We start from the raw sequence: 15403 nt of genomic DNA on the forward strand, positions 1-15403 counted from the left end.
CCTACTCCTAAAAGGGACTTGATGGGACTTGATGTAGCCTACTCCTAAAAGGGAGCCTACTCCTAAAAGGGACTTGATGTAGCCTACTCCTAAAAGGGACTTGATGTAGCCTACTCCTAAAAGGGACTTGAAAAAAAGGGACTTGATGTAGCCTACTCCCAAAAGGGACTTGATGTAGCCTACTCCTAAAAGGGACTTGATGTAGCCTACTCCTAAAAGGGACTTGATGTAGCCTACTCCTAAAAGGGACTTGATGTAGCCTACTCCTAAAAGGGACTTGATGTAGCCTACTACCCTAAAAGGGACTTGATGTAGCCTAAAAGGGACTTGATGTAGCCTACTCCTAAAAAAAGGGACTTGATGTAGCCTACTCTTGATGTAGCCTAAAAGGGACTTGATGTAGCCTACTCCTAAAACTTGGGACTTGATGTAGCCTACTCCCTAAAAGGGACTTGATGTAGCCTACTCCTAAAAGGGACTTGATGTAGCCTACTCCTAAAAGGGACTTGATGTAGCCTACTCCTAAAAGGGACTTGATGTAGCCTACTCCTAAAAGGGACTTGATGTAGCCTACTCCTAAAAGGGACTTGATGTAGCCTACTCCTAAAAGGGACTTGATGTAGCCTACTCCTAAAAGGGACTTGATGTAGCCTACTCCTAAAAGGGACTTGATGTAGCCTACTCCTAAAAGGGACTTGATGTAGCCTACTCCTAAAAGGGACTTGATGTAGCCTACTCCTAAAAGGGACTTGATGTAGCCTACTCCTAAAAGGGACTTGATGTACTCCTAAAAGGGACTTGATGGACTTAGCCTAAAGGGACTTGATGTAGCCTACTCCTAAAAGGGATGTAGCCTACTCCTACTTGATGTAGCCTACTCCTAAAAGGGACTTGACGTAGCCTACTCCTAAAAGGGACTTGATGTAGCCTACTCCTAAAAGGGACTTGATGTAGCCTATGCCATCAGTTGTTGTTGTTAATGTTCTATTTCTATTCTTATTTTCTGTGTGTGGATTAAATAATTGATTTACTGCCTGACTGGCTGGCTTTTTGATTTGCCCCTTTCTCTGTAGTAAGGAGACTTTGATGAATGTGATCAGACACCAAGACTTTATTGGGGAGATCAATTCTTTAATGGTGCATTAACCTTTTGGACAAAATGTCAGGGAACTTGTTTAATACTTTAGTCAATTAAAACTTGTGCTTTGCTAAGGAGATGTTTCACTCACAAATGAATATTTTTCAGATACATTCAGTCTTAAAAAGTAGACTAATGTGCAGATCCAGCTAATCCCAAATGAATGGAAAAAATGTGCACTGTCTAATTTCCTGTTTTTACTTTATTAAGTGCGTATCTTTTCCATTAATTCGGGGTGGAGGCATATAGTTCAATCTAAACAACCGATATCGTGGGATGTGGTTTCATCATGCATTAGACTGCTAGAGGTCTGAAAACGCCTGGCAACCTTTGATTTGAAGTGTAAAGTCCTTTGAGAATGATTGTGATGTGTTGTAAATTGTGTTCTAAGTTTGCATTTCTCTCTTTTTCAGGTTGCCTGTTCGAGGATGAGCTCTGTACACCTTACGAGTTCTGCGCTAATGGTAAGCCAGCCAGCTTCAAAGGGTTCTATTCTGAGAAGTGACAATCAACCAACCACCCACCACCCTCATTATACAGCAGCCCTTCCGTGATGTTATCAACTCACACACACTATTCTAAAGCACTCATTGCTTTTCATCACTACCGGGGGGAAACTAAATCTGCATCCCAAATAGCGCCCTATTCCCTTTATAGTGCACTACTTTTGACCAGGGCCCATAGGGCCTGAGCAAATGTATTAAAAATAAAAGCTGACATATCACATTTGCATAAGTTTTCAGACCCTTTACTCAGTATTATGTTGAAGCACCTTTGGCAGTGATTACAGCCTCAAGTCTTCTTGGGTATGACGCTACAAGCTTGGCACATCTGTATTTTGGGAGTTTCTCCCATTCCTCTCTGCAGATCCTTTAAAGCTCTGTCAGGTTGAATGGGGAGCGTTGCTGCACAGCTATTTTACGGTCTCCAGAGATGTTCGATTGGGTTCAAGTCTGAGCTCTGGCTGGGACACTCAAGGACATTCAGAGACTTGTCCTGAAGCCACTCCTGCGTTGTCTTTGCTGTGTGCTTAGGGTCATTGTCCTGTTGGAAGATGAACCTTTGCCCCAGTCCTGTGGTCTCTGGAGCAGGTTTTTATCAAGGAACTCTCTGCACTTTGCTCCCTCGATCCTGACTAGTCTCCCAGTCCTTGCCGCTGAAAGACATCCACACAGAATGATGCTGCCACCACCATGCTTCACCATAGGGATGGTGCCAGGTTTCATCCAGACGTGACGCTAGGCATTCAGGCCAAAGAGTTCAATCTTGGTTTCATCAGACCATAGAATTTTGTTTCTCATGGTCTGAGAGTCTTTAGGTGCCTTTTGGCAAACTCAAAGCGAGCTGTCATGCATTTTACTGAGGAGTGGCTTCTGGAAGGTTCTCTTGAATGAACGCAGCTCGCTTCATTTAGCCCAAATGAGCTCAATAGGAAATCAATCTTCAAATGAGGTGAAGCTTGCAAAGGAACACTTACATTGGATCTCCATCAATCTAACTCCCAATCTAAAATCTTAAGAAAATGATTCACGTGGGCACTCTTATCCGTATCTAAGATTATGCTCTGTTGCTCTGTGTATAGACTCATTCACTCCTAATGAATAACACTGCGAGAAGGGTGTGTGGTTGTATAACTACCTCTGCCACTTGTTCTCTGCTCTCGGTCCCTGAAGAACTAACCTGGATTATTTTAGGCTGGTTCAACCTTACTCTGTTTCTCATTCAGCTTAGCTGCTGGCATGGTGGTCAGTGACACAGGAGGGAGATTTCTATAAAGAACTCATTTCACACCCCTCACCAGGATGTGGCCCCTTTTCCATGGCTGAGAATTTTCTTTGAAACTCTTAGTTGTCTCCATTAACTAGAGACATCGGAAGATAGGAGGAATCATCGGTGCCTTTTCCTCATTGTGAATGGCAAATGAAAGCTCACAGGAAAAGAGATTCCATAGTTTTTGAGTGCAAGATGTTTTGTATTCAGGTGTCTGTTTCTGGTGAGCACTTAATAACAAAGAAAACGAACATCGCCTTTACGCCAGATACTTGTGTGAGAAGCATAAGGTGCAGTGGTTATGTGCTTGATGCGCCCCCCAGGTCAACCTGTTTCTAGTAGCCCTTTCTTGCAATCAAATGACATTGTGGCCTCAAGGGTGGAATGTTATTAATATTTTTCATAATTTCATAATTAACAAAAACAAATTAGAATGTGGTAATTTCGGTGTTTCTATGTAAAACGGTTTTGTTATATTTCAGTCTTCTGTGATGTATGTAAAGTGTAATATTAGGATGCAAACTCAAAATGTAATACATTTCAACTCTCAATCTGACATGGTACAGGTGTCTATAGGTGCTAAAGATCCTAGTTCGATCCCGGGCTCTGTCACGACCGGGAGACCCATGAGGCGGCACACAATTGGCTCAGCGTCATCGGAGTAGGGGAGGGTTAGTCCTTGTCCAATCGCGCTCTAGCAACTCTTGTGGCGGGCCGTGCTCATGCACGCTGAGTCCGTATGGGAGTTGCAGCGATGGGACAAGACTGTAACTACCAATTGGGGAGAAAACGGGGTAAAAAGTACAAAATAAATCAATTAATTAGAAATAAATGTTTCGCGATCAACTAGGAATCTATTGGTGATCGACCAGTCGATTGGTGACCACTGTCCTAAAGCATTAGTGCTTACAGTTAAATTGCTTTACCGGTTGTAGGATTCTGTCTGTCACAATGGGGAAAGGGTGGAATGTCTGGATTGAGAATTCTTTACATTTAGCAGATAAGCCAGTTATAGGTCATTGTCAATAATACATCACAATAAGGTGCAGAGTGTATGATTTGCCTGTTGGGGGGATGGAGACCCCAAGCTCCGCTAAAATCATTGACAACTGCGTGGTGTTTTTAAATCATTCTTAAATAAATATGAATTATTTGGTTGTAATGCCATCACGTTTTGAAGAGCATAGTCAGAACTACAGATTTTCGATTATTCCTTGCAAAACGATTGTGCACATTTACCTCTAGGTCTCTCATCAGCGTAATACAGCAAGTAACTGCATGCTTTCATGATCAGCAAACATCAATAATTGGTCATGTAAATTCAAAGGGTAGTCTCACGATAGCTCTCAGTATTGGCCCCCATTAATTGGATATTTGAGTGATATAAAATAAAAGTGAACCATACCTGACAAGTATGAGTGGTTTTAGTTCATTTCCCATCCTTTGTGGGATCTGCCTGTCAAGCAGCAGAAGGGGGCATTTGCCGATTTATTTTGCAAGCTACCGGTAGAAAGTTTGTACAGTTGGCTAAACATAATGTGGTAAGTAGACCTAATGTATTCCAACCAACGTACCTACCTAGCGAAGTTAGCAAACACTTTCCCCTTTTCAACTTTGTGAGTGTTTAATCCCGATTGCTGCTGACAGACATGATAGCCTACATTGACTGATGGACCATGTCAAATAGCTAATAACAGATCACATCCATATGTCTAGTTAACAAGCTAACTTTCAGGAGATAAAGTAGATGACTATATTTGCTTGCCATCCGTAGTGGTGAGGACACTAGTCTGACTGACAACTTTACCAGGTAAGGACTTTCCAATGTCAAGCTCTTTCCAAAAGCCTAACCTCAGATGAAGCAAGCTAAATGACACGTTAGCTAGCTAGCTACATGCCAAATGGATCGGCTACCCTCACGTATCTGAAACTACATGATCAATTGATGTTTACTGATCATGAAAAGCATGCAGTTACTTGATAGAGTATGAGCTTTGCTATCACAGACTGGAACATGTTCCGGGATTCTTCCGATGACATTGAGGAATACACCACATCAGTCACTGGCTTTATCAATAAGTGCATTGAGGACGTAGTCCCCACAGTGACTGTACGTAAATACCCCAACCAGAAGCCATGGATTACAGGCAACATTCGCACTGAGCTAAAGGGTAGAGCTGCCGCTTTCAAGGTGCGGGACTCTAACCCGGAAGCTTACAAGAAATCCTGCTATGCCCTGCGACGAACCATCAAACAGGCAAAGCGTCAATACAGGGCTAAGATTGAATCATACTATACCGGCTCCGACTCTCGTCGGATGTGGCAGGGCTTGCAAACTATTACAGACTACAAAGGGAATCACAGCCGCGAGCTGCCCAGAGACACGGGCCTACCAGACGAGATAAATCACTTCTATGCTCGCTTCGAGGCAAGCAACACTGAGGCATGCATGAGAGCATCAGCTGTTCCGGACGACTGTGTGATCACGCTCTCCGTAGCCGACGTGAGTAAGACCTTTAAACAGGTCAACATACACAAGGCTGCGGGGCCAGACGGATTACCAGGAGATGTGCTCCGGGCATGTGCTGACCAACTGGCAGGTGTCTTCACTGACATTTTCAACATGTCCCTGATTGAGTCTGTAATACCAACATGCTTCAAGCAGACCACCATAGTCCCTGTGCCCAAGAACACAAAGGCAACCTGCCTAAATGACTACAGACCCGTAGCACTCACGTTCGTAGCCATGAAGTGCTTTGAAAGGCTGGTAATGGCTCACATCAACACCATTATCCCAGAAACCCTAGACCCACTCCAATTTGCATACCGCCCAAACAGATCCACAGATGATGCAATCTCTATTGCACTCCACACTGCCCTTCCCCACCTGGACAAAAGGAACACCTATGTGAGAATGCTGTTCATTGACTACAGCTCAGCATTCAACACCATAGTACCCTCAAAGCTCATCACCAAGCTAAGGATCCTGGGACTAAACACCTCCCACTGCAACTGGATCCTGGAATTCCTGACAGGTTGCCCCCAGGTGGTGAGGGTAGGTAGCAACACATCTGCCATGCTGATCCTCAACACTGGAGCTCCCCAGGGGTGCATGCTCTGTCCCCTCCTGTACTCCCTGTTCACCCACGACTGTTCACCCACAACTACATGGCCAGACACAACACCATCATTAAGTTTGCTGACGACACAACAGTGGTAGGCCTGATCACCGACAATGACGAGACAGCCTATAGGGAGGAGGTCAGAGACCTGGCCGGGTGGTGCCAGAACAACAACTTATCCCTCAATGTAACCAAGACTAAGGAGATGATTGTGGACTACAGGAAAAGGAGCACCGAGCACGTCCCCATTCTCATCGACGGGGCTGTAGTGGAGCAGGTTGAGAGCTTCAAATTCCTTGGTGTCCACTTCAACAATGAACTAGATTGATCCAAACACACCAAGACAGTCGTGAAGAGGGCACGACAAAGCCTATTCCCCCTCAGGAAACTAAAAAGATTTGGCATGGGTCCTGAGATCCTCAAAAGGTTCTACAGCCTCAACATCGAGAGCATCCTGACCGGTTGCATCACTGAAGTAGTTGGTAAACCAGTTGAGGCAGTCATTTGAGAAATCAAGGCTGTCGAGTCTGCCGATAAGAATGTGGTGATTGACAGAGTTGAAAGCCTTGGCCAGGTCGATGAATACGGCTGCACAGTAATGTCTCTTATCGATGGCGGTTATGATGTCGTTTAGGACCTTGAGCGTGGCTAAGGTGCACCCATGACCAGCCTTGAAACCACATTGCATAGCGGAGAAGGTATGGTGGGATTCGAAATGGTCGGTAATCTGTTTGTTAACTTGGCTTTCGAAGACCTTAGGAAGACTGGGGTGTCTGGGGTGATGGTGTTGATATGAGCCATGACTAGCCTTTCAAAGCATTTGACGGCTACAGATTCAAGTGCTACGGGGCTATAGTCATTTAGATAGGTTACCTAGGAGTACAGGTACTATGGTGATCTGCTTGAAACATGTAGGTATTACAGACTGTGTCAGGGAGAGGTTGAGCTGGTGGCATATCAGGATATTTTATAAGCGTCCGGATTAGTGTCCCGCTCCTTTAAAGCAGCAGCTCTAGCTTAGCTCAGTGCGGATGTTGCCTGTAATCCATGGCTTCTGGTTGTGATATTACGTATGGTCCCTGTGGGGACGATGTCGTCGATGCACTTATTAAGGAAGCCGGTGACTGATGTGGTAAACTCCTCAATGCCATTGGATGAATCCCCGGAACATATTCATGTTCGCTCAAGTGAAACAGTCCTGTAGCTTAGCATCCGCTTTATCGGACCACTTCCGTATTGAGTGCGTCACTGGTACTTCCTGTTTCAGATTTAGCTTTGTAAGCAGGAATCAGGAAGATAGAGTTATGGTCAGATTTGCCAAATGCAGGGCAAGGGAGAGCTTTGTATGCGTTTCTGTGTGTGGAGTAAAGGTGATCTAGAGTTTTTTTTCGTCTCTAATTGCCACGTGACATGCTGGTAGAACTTAACTAAGACGGTTTTGAATTTTCCTGCATAAAAATCTCTGGCCACTAGGAGCGCCTCCTCTGGATGAGTGTTTTCCTGTTTGCTTATGGCCATATACAGCTCGTTGACTGCGGTCTTAGTGCCAACATCAGTTTGTGGTGGTAAATAGACAGATACGAAAAATATAGTTGAAAACTCTCTTGGTAAATAGTGTGGTCTACAGCTTATCATGAGGTATTCTAACTCAGGCGAGTAGAACCTCGAGTCTTTCTTTATATTAGAGATTGTGCACCGGCTGTTGTTAACAAAGAGACACACCCCTCCTCCCTTGACTTTACCCGATGCTGCCGTTCTGTCATGCCGAGGCATAGAAAGGTCAGCTAGTATATTATCCATGTCCTTGTTCAACAGACTCCATGAAACATAGCACATTACAGTTCTTCAGGTCCCGTTGATAGGATAGTCTCGAATAGAGCCTGTCCAGTTTGTTCTCCGGTGTTTGTATGTTCGGCAATAAAATGGAGGGTAAAGGCGCTTTATGTACTCGCCGACTTAGTTTTTCCGCCAGGGTTCCCACAGGTCAGCCTCTCTTACACTCTCTTGCCTTTTTCTTTTCTGAGCCTCGACGATTAGGGCCTGGCCCGGGGTGAGCAGTATGCATAGCCGCGGGAAGTAGGGGTGCTGAGGGTGCTGCAGCCCCTCCTGAAAAATCGGGAATAAAAATAAATACAAAATATTAGTGATCGCTGTTCTGATGTCCAGAAGCTATTTTTGGTCATGGGGAAACAATGCTGGAAACATTATGTACAAAAAAAAAACATTACGACCAGTGCAAAAAAAATTTTTTTTTTTAAATTGAAGAATTGGTCAGGAGCCCATAAGATGCGCCTTTATAGACTCTGCAGTTCTGCGTGTTGTCTTTTGTTTTGTTCAACTCTCCATGTGGCCAACAAAAAAAAGATGTTCCGCTCGTTCATGAGTAAAATTGAAATACATGGGAAAGTCAGCATGTTATCAACTTAGATCTATCCATGACTTAGTCTCCATAATGCCTTTTTCCCCCTTCTTTTGTTTCTGTCTTTAGGGAAATCTCATTGAGACCTAGTTCTCGATCACAAGTGAGCACAGACCAATACACACACAACGAAAACAATACACACATTAAGTACAAAATATACACATTAAGGAAGAGCCAATCCATCAAAGCATGTGTAGTCCTCCTGGCAAAGTTTGATGTGGTCCATCGCATTCACTGTAAAGTGGCTAAGCAACAAATAATCTCTGCATTTTGTAATGCTGTATCGGCCTGGGGAGACTTGATTTAGCATCTCTGGATTAGATGCCGTCCCCACCCCACCATAATTCTCTATTAGCTGTTTACAAGACAAGGATAATTGCTGAACATAGCACAGACTTTTCCCGTTTGAAGGATTTTCCAGGAATCTTCCCATATTCCTACCGGGATTTCTGGAAAACCTGGCAACCCAACCTGCAATCACATTATGCTGGCTTGCAAAGTGATGTTTAATTCCTAATTGCATTCAGCTAGAGTCAGGATATCTAACAGTTTTTGTTATTTCCTTTCAATTAAGACCTTCATTTATCAATCAGGTTCAAGGGAGGAGCGAATACCCACAGGCGCTCGGTCCTCCATGGAATGAGTTTGATACATTTAAACTGGAACAACCATTTCAGTAACGGGTGCAAAAACATCAAACTAAATGAATGGATTAGTTTAAAAAGCACAAGGTTTAATCAATCAATCACTCAATGTACATGCAGAAACATATTTTTCTTAATCAACCTGCAGTAGAGCATGCTGGGAAAAAGGTCAATTGTTATCATAACTTTAAAAAGTCAGTACCACCTAAACATTTTAAGTAATAATTACTTTTACTTGATTTTCAGTTCAACTTAATATAAGTATTTGAGTTAAGTATTTGAATATAAGTATTGGGGTTTAGTGTGTGTGTGTGTGTGTGTGTGTGTGTGTGTGTGTGTGTGTGTGTGTGTGTGTGTGTGTGTGTGTGTGTGTGTGTGTGTGTGTGTGTGTGTGTGTGTGTGTGTGTGGGATTATGTCTGATGTCTGCTGGGAATGTCCTGTCAACTGTGGAGGAAACAACACATTAACTGTGGCAGTTGTCATGGAAACTGGTGAAGGAGCACAAAAATAGCAAATATAAGACAGTCGCCTGTCGCTTGTTATGTCACTGTCGTCTGTTCATCAATTATGTCATCTCTATTACATTGTTATAAACTCATTTTGTAAAACTGTCTTGTTTACACTGAAATAATGGCTTCACATAATCATGGTAACCATAGTCATGATTCTCAACATCAAATGTGTCTAATCTTGAGCATTCTTCGTTTCCCCCTTTCCTCGTCTCACTTCCATATTTCTTTATCCTTCTTTCCTGTTGTCGTTCACACGTACAGCAGGTTACCTGTCTGTCGTGCTCTGCATAACTACACGGAGGAGTGAAGTTATTCTGTCAGCTTGTATATGCGGGATGCGAAAAATAAACTGTCTTCGTGTGTTGTTTATGTTCATTTTCCCTTCGAAAGGCTTGCCGCCGCAGAGAGCCAGGGGTCACCGGCTCTCTGCGGGGGTCACCAGCTTCAGGGGTCACCGGCTTCAGGAGCAACGCAGGGAAACACTGTCTTTTCATTTCAAAGACGATTGAAATTAGTAGCTGAAGTCGACAGCATTATTATCATTGTAATTATCAGCCACTCAACGTTGAGCACAGGCCTGTAATTACAAAGTTATCACGTGAGCTGCGGCTGAAAGAGAGTGACTATTGGTGTGTAGGATTAACCTAGTCAGTTCATTTATTAATGCAAAGAAGCAGAACTAAGATTGGTTAAGCTCACGTGATAGGTTGAGTGATGACAGCGCACCTGCTTCTGAAACCTAGAAAATAAACGGATAAATGGCATGTGTAAATAAGCAAATGTTAAATAAATAAATGCATGTGTAAATATAAATGGATTTGAACAGGCATGGCAGTGTAGGGTGTCAGTCGAGCCATGGTGTCATTAATTGCCACTGCCGGCAAAGCACAGTAAATGAGCACTGACTGTAGATCAGGTTGTCCTGTGGTGCAGCACGAAGTTCACATCATTAGTCTCTCTCACTCACTCACGCACACGCACATACACACACATAGATGATGAGTCATAATGCTTTCAACTTTGAGTTCGGCATTGACTAGAGTTTGATGTATTTTGGGATTTTGAAGAAGACGAGACACATGGATATTCTTTCTCTCCCTGACTGTGAAAAGACGCCGTGTGGCTGGGTCATTTATATTCCTCACACGGTATCCTGACCCCCAGTCTCTCAGCCGTCCCAGCATGCTCCTCTAGTCCAGATAACCATTGAATTAATGTCCAGGTAGGAGCTCCGCCGTGGGTTGCCTAGGAACCTGCGTTTGGCGAAGCAAGCGACCTGCTGATAGGGAGATAACAGTGTCCCTGATAACGTCTCAGCGCCAATGATGGCCTGGTGCTTATCGCACTGCCGTCAAAAAAGTGTCAGCGACTAGCTCCCAAACAGGAACTCGAGCTTACAAGAAACTGCAGGGAGCACACGACTTCGGCTTTTCTACGAAGGTTGTAAAAGATGATGTTTCACCCTCAGAGTAACAATCCCAAAGCCCTGTACCGTTGTCATTGCTTTGACAGGTTAGTTAACCCTTTCCCAGAACTCCATTCTCCTCATGTGTCTGTCACTGCAGTACATGATCTGTCTGATGACAGTGTGTGTGTGTATGCTGTACGTGTGTTCCCTTCTAGACGGAGTGTTTGGAAGGTGCCTGGAGTTACCCGGTGCGGACCTGTACACCTACGATGCCTCCGCCTCTGCTCTACAGCGCCTCAGGGCTCTCCTACAGAAATTGGCCCACAAAGGTGCGTTCTGTTTGTCCGCCTGCGTGCCTGCTTGTCTCTCTGTCTGTCTCTTTGTCTGTGTGTGTGTGTGTGTGTCTGTTTGGTCTGTTTGTCCTTCCAGACGTTATAATTATGTGAAAGCAAGCCCAACGTTCAAGCTGCAAATGTGGCAAAGAGGTAAAGTACAGGTAATATACCACATACAGGCCATTGTTGTGCCCTGATCATATAACTGCACCAGGAATCTAATTGGCTTGTATGATTGCAGGACATTTGGTGCTAATTACGTGGATGAGTGACGGTGCTGCATGCGGCGTAATTGCATTAGACGGCCTCTCCTGCTCCATTAATTGGAGCACGGCAGCTAATGTGCTTGTTGAACAGGGTAGATACAGGAGAACAGGACACAAAACAGGCCCAGGGATGTCCTCAAACAACAGGAGAGAGAACTCAGTTGAAACATCATGGCCGGTGTCCTGGAAAAAAACGTGGATCTCCAATTTTGCCGATTTGGATCACCAGGATCTCGGCATTACTTCGTTCTCTAGATATTACTCCGGTGTACAGTATGTCTCCCTCTTTCATATGTCTCTGTCAACCTGTTTTCCAGATGACGCTATTCCATGTGTGGGTTGTACAGTTGTATGGGTTGATCTCTCTCTCTCTCTCTCTCTCTCACACACACACTCACTTTCCTTCTCTCTCTCTCACACACACACTCACTTTCCTTCTCTGTCTCTCTCTCTCTCCTCACACACACTCACTTTCCTTCCTTCCTTCCTCTCTCTTCTCTCTCTCTCTCTCTCTCTCTCTCTCTCTCTCTCTCTCTCTCTCTCTCTCTCTCTCTCTCTCTAATGTTCTTCCGCTGTCTGTCATGGGTGGCACATGGAAGTGACCAATAGTTTGGTGCCTCCAGCCAGGACCAGAGAAGCCTTTTAATTGACACAGTGTAATAGCACAAATGGATTCACTGGGCCAGTCAGTTCACGCTCTCTAGCGGAAGTCTATCCAATGGAACTAAATAAAGGAAAGTGTTAGACAGTTGATTGTTTGGCTCAGGTTAGTTTCAGCATTTAGGTTTTACCAAAATAAATATATGCTTTAATTCATGAATGTTTTAAATTAATCAAATTAAAACTAGATATGTAATTTCATGTCTCATTCACATTTATGCAACATTTATAACATCCAATATCATTATCCTCTGTTGAAATCTGGCTACAGGACTATCACAAGCATCTGCAACTACAGGCTGTCACAGCAGAGGGCAGCAAATACCTTCAGCACTAACCTCTCCCAGCTAATTGGCTTTACAGGCCACTCTAAGCGTAGCCTTTTATAACACGCGTAAACAACTATAGAAAACCATTTTGAAAAAGCATTTGAAAAAGCGTGCATCCATAGGAAATGACAAACGCAGTAATGAATATTAGGAACCGTGTGAGACCACAGCATTTATTGTAATGACTTCTCTGAAATAAACGGATGAGACTGAGGAGGATGAGAGGGCGGATGAGAGGGAGGACGAGAGTCGGCGCGTCCGTTTGTTCAAGCTCTATTTCCAGGTGTTAATATCTCTGGAATGTCTGTTGCCGGGAGACGTTTGTCTGTGTCTGACTGACGTTGTGTTCAAATGCAGACGGAAAGACAGGGAGACATGACGTCACCCCTCCATCACACACTTTCGATGGCGCTGCACAGTCTCGGGTTCCAGTTCAACCCGGCTCAGTTTTGCTTGCGCTCTGTCTCTTGGAAACATATCTAAAGACTGAGTGGCGTTCTCTTCAGACGAGTCAGTCTACGCTTTGTTGTGTCTTGGGTCTTATCGGCTTAGCATGGCTCCTTATTGAAGTGTCTGTCATCTTTGAGATGTTTAGTTCAGCTCCCCTGTTGAAGAGCAGACAGAGTGATTGAGACTATTGTACTGTAACCTAAATGGAGTAGAAGAAAAGACGTGGGGGGAATTCAATTGCATCGATTTGCAATAAACTTTATTTTGCATCGGAGTCGCTGTAGACGAAATCATGCAATCTAATCTCTGCACATAACATCCAATGTCACTAGATCAATAGAAATTGACCCCGGCACAAAAAGGGTTTATTTTGTCTTCATGTTCCTTGCTTTGTTTGGCTGTATCCCTACTTGGAAGGAGCATTGTCGGCTATTACATTTTCCACATGCCGCCTTGGAGTGCAAGACACTGTCATCCACTGCAAATTACTTTTATATTAGACTGCACCGATGGCGCTGTGTGCCGAGGCGACTTTGGGATTCACAAAGTGCAAACACAGTGTGTCCGTACTTCATATAGCGAAACTGCAAAGCATTCAAGGCGTTTGGTTCAAGGTCTCTCCGTGTGTGTGTGTGTGTGTGTGTGTGTGTGTGTGTGTGTGTGTGTGTGTGTGTGTGTGTGTCAACCTGATATACAGACAATCTGATCTACAGACAACCTGATCTACAGACAACCTGATCTACAGACAACCTGATCTGTGACTAGAAGCTTTGCTAAGCAAGGCTAAGTGATAGGTGAAATCCATAGTGACGACAAAATTGACTACAACCATTTAAAGTCAAATTTGAAGTGTGTGAGAGGAGGAGAAGCATATATTCCTTTAGAGCCACGGAGTGTTACCACTTAACCACAGGCTCTGGCTATCTGTAGTAACGACTAGGGTCCCTGCTCTACAGTTGGTTGACCCTTCAGCATCACCTTGATCCATGTGCAAAGCAGAGTTATTTTTCACTTCCTCTCAAGGCAAGCAAATTAAGGTAATGCATTGTGACATTTGCATCGGATCATCTAGTCAGGGAGATGCAACAGACCGTATTTAATTTCAGCACCACTGATCTTCCTCCTCTCCGGAGGTTCCATGTACTTAGGGTATATGTGTGTCTTTGTGTTGAGGTTTATCTTCCACAACAGCAAAACATACAACCAGACCTGGGTTCAAATACCATTTGAACTCTTTCAAATGCTTTTATAATTAAAATTGAGCCTGCCTGTAGTTCCGGATGGGTGGGTTTCGCAGTTTTGTGCCTATACTATAGGTTCCATTGCACCAGGCAAGCTCAATTAAACCCAGCGAAAGCATTTGAAATTACTTCAAATATAGTTTGAACCCAGGTTTGCATACAATATGTCATTTCTCACCCACACTCTGTTACACATACATTACATACAGTTTACTGTCGAAGATGTATACATATACACAGACTCACAAATGTCGGCTACATAAGCTATTTTATAGCTAAGCTAATAGTGCCAGCTGTATTTTGTGTTAATGATTTTAGATCTGGTACTGGTATGGGAATATTGGGTATAAAATGAGAGCAACTCTTGAGTCAGAACATGTACAGTTGATTTGAGCACACCGTGTGGGTTTCTACAAATGGGAATGCCAACTGCTGCAACAGTGCTCTGATGAGTGCTATTGGGTGATTCTCATCAAACCAGTTTTAAACACGTCTGTAGCTGATTTTGTTACAAAACGTGCAATCGTCATTCTCAAGACGTAAGATTTAAAGTTTTTGGCAAAGTGTCTTATTTTCTATCAGTTTTACATTTTCGCCAGATTTAAATCCTCAGGTCATTTTATACAATCTTGCTTTAGATAAACCTAAGTTATTTGAATACAACACAAAATATGTTACTGTAGTTTGTCCATAAATAATCCCAATTGTATAGTAGTCCAAGTTTACATTAAACTATAATATATATGTATTACATAAAAACACAGTGTCTGGAGGTGTCTAATTACCGTAATTTTCAAGGTCCTGTAAAAACTACAGTTTTTTTTAAAATACCTTTTTATTTCCCCATAATATATCATCTAGAGGAGTAGTCCTTAGGTGAGCACAAGTTAAGATAATTATAAGTTAATTTATTCACTTATATGCTTTCAGAATGAGGTTCTTATTCTCAAACACCCCCATTTACCCCACTTGGCCTTCTCATTACCGAAACGGCTAAAAAGCTCAAATTGGGAAAAAGTCAGAGAACCATTACCTTACCAACATGGAGGCATAAATTGACTTTAGTGATGTTTTCAAATGCTTGCACGTCTCGTAATGTCTGTCT

At 43.4% G+C, this 15403-nt stretch overlaps 1 protein-coding gene across 1 annotated transcript in view; it reads left to right on the forward strand.

The window, feature by feature from the left end:
• Positions 1-15403, forward strand: part of ptprn2 (protein tyrosine phosphatase receptor type N2) — a 259239-nt gene that overhangs the window by 44078 nt on the left and 199758 nt on the right. The window contains exons 2-3 of the mRNA XM_024393119.2: positions 1552-1602; positions 11233-11346. Of these exons, the coding sequence (XP_024248887.1) occupies positions 1552-1602; positions 11233-11346 (165 nt within the window). The remainder of the gene's footprint in view (positions 1-1551; positions 1603-11232; positions 11347-15403) is intronic.

Source organism: Oncorhynchus tshawytscha, linkage group LG29 (genome assembly GCF_018296145.1).
Source record: "Oncorhynchus tshawytscha isolate Ot180627B linkage group LG29, Otsh_v2.0, whole genome shotgun sequence".
In the NCBI taxonomy this organism is placed as follows: domain Eukaryota; kingdom Metazoa; phylum Chordata; class Actinopteri; order Salmoniformes; family Salmonidae; genus Oncorhynchus; species Oncorhynchus tshawytscha.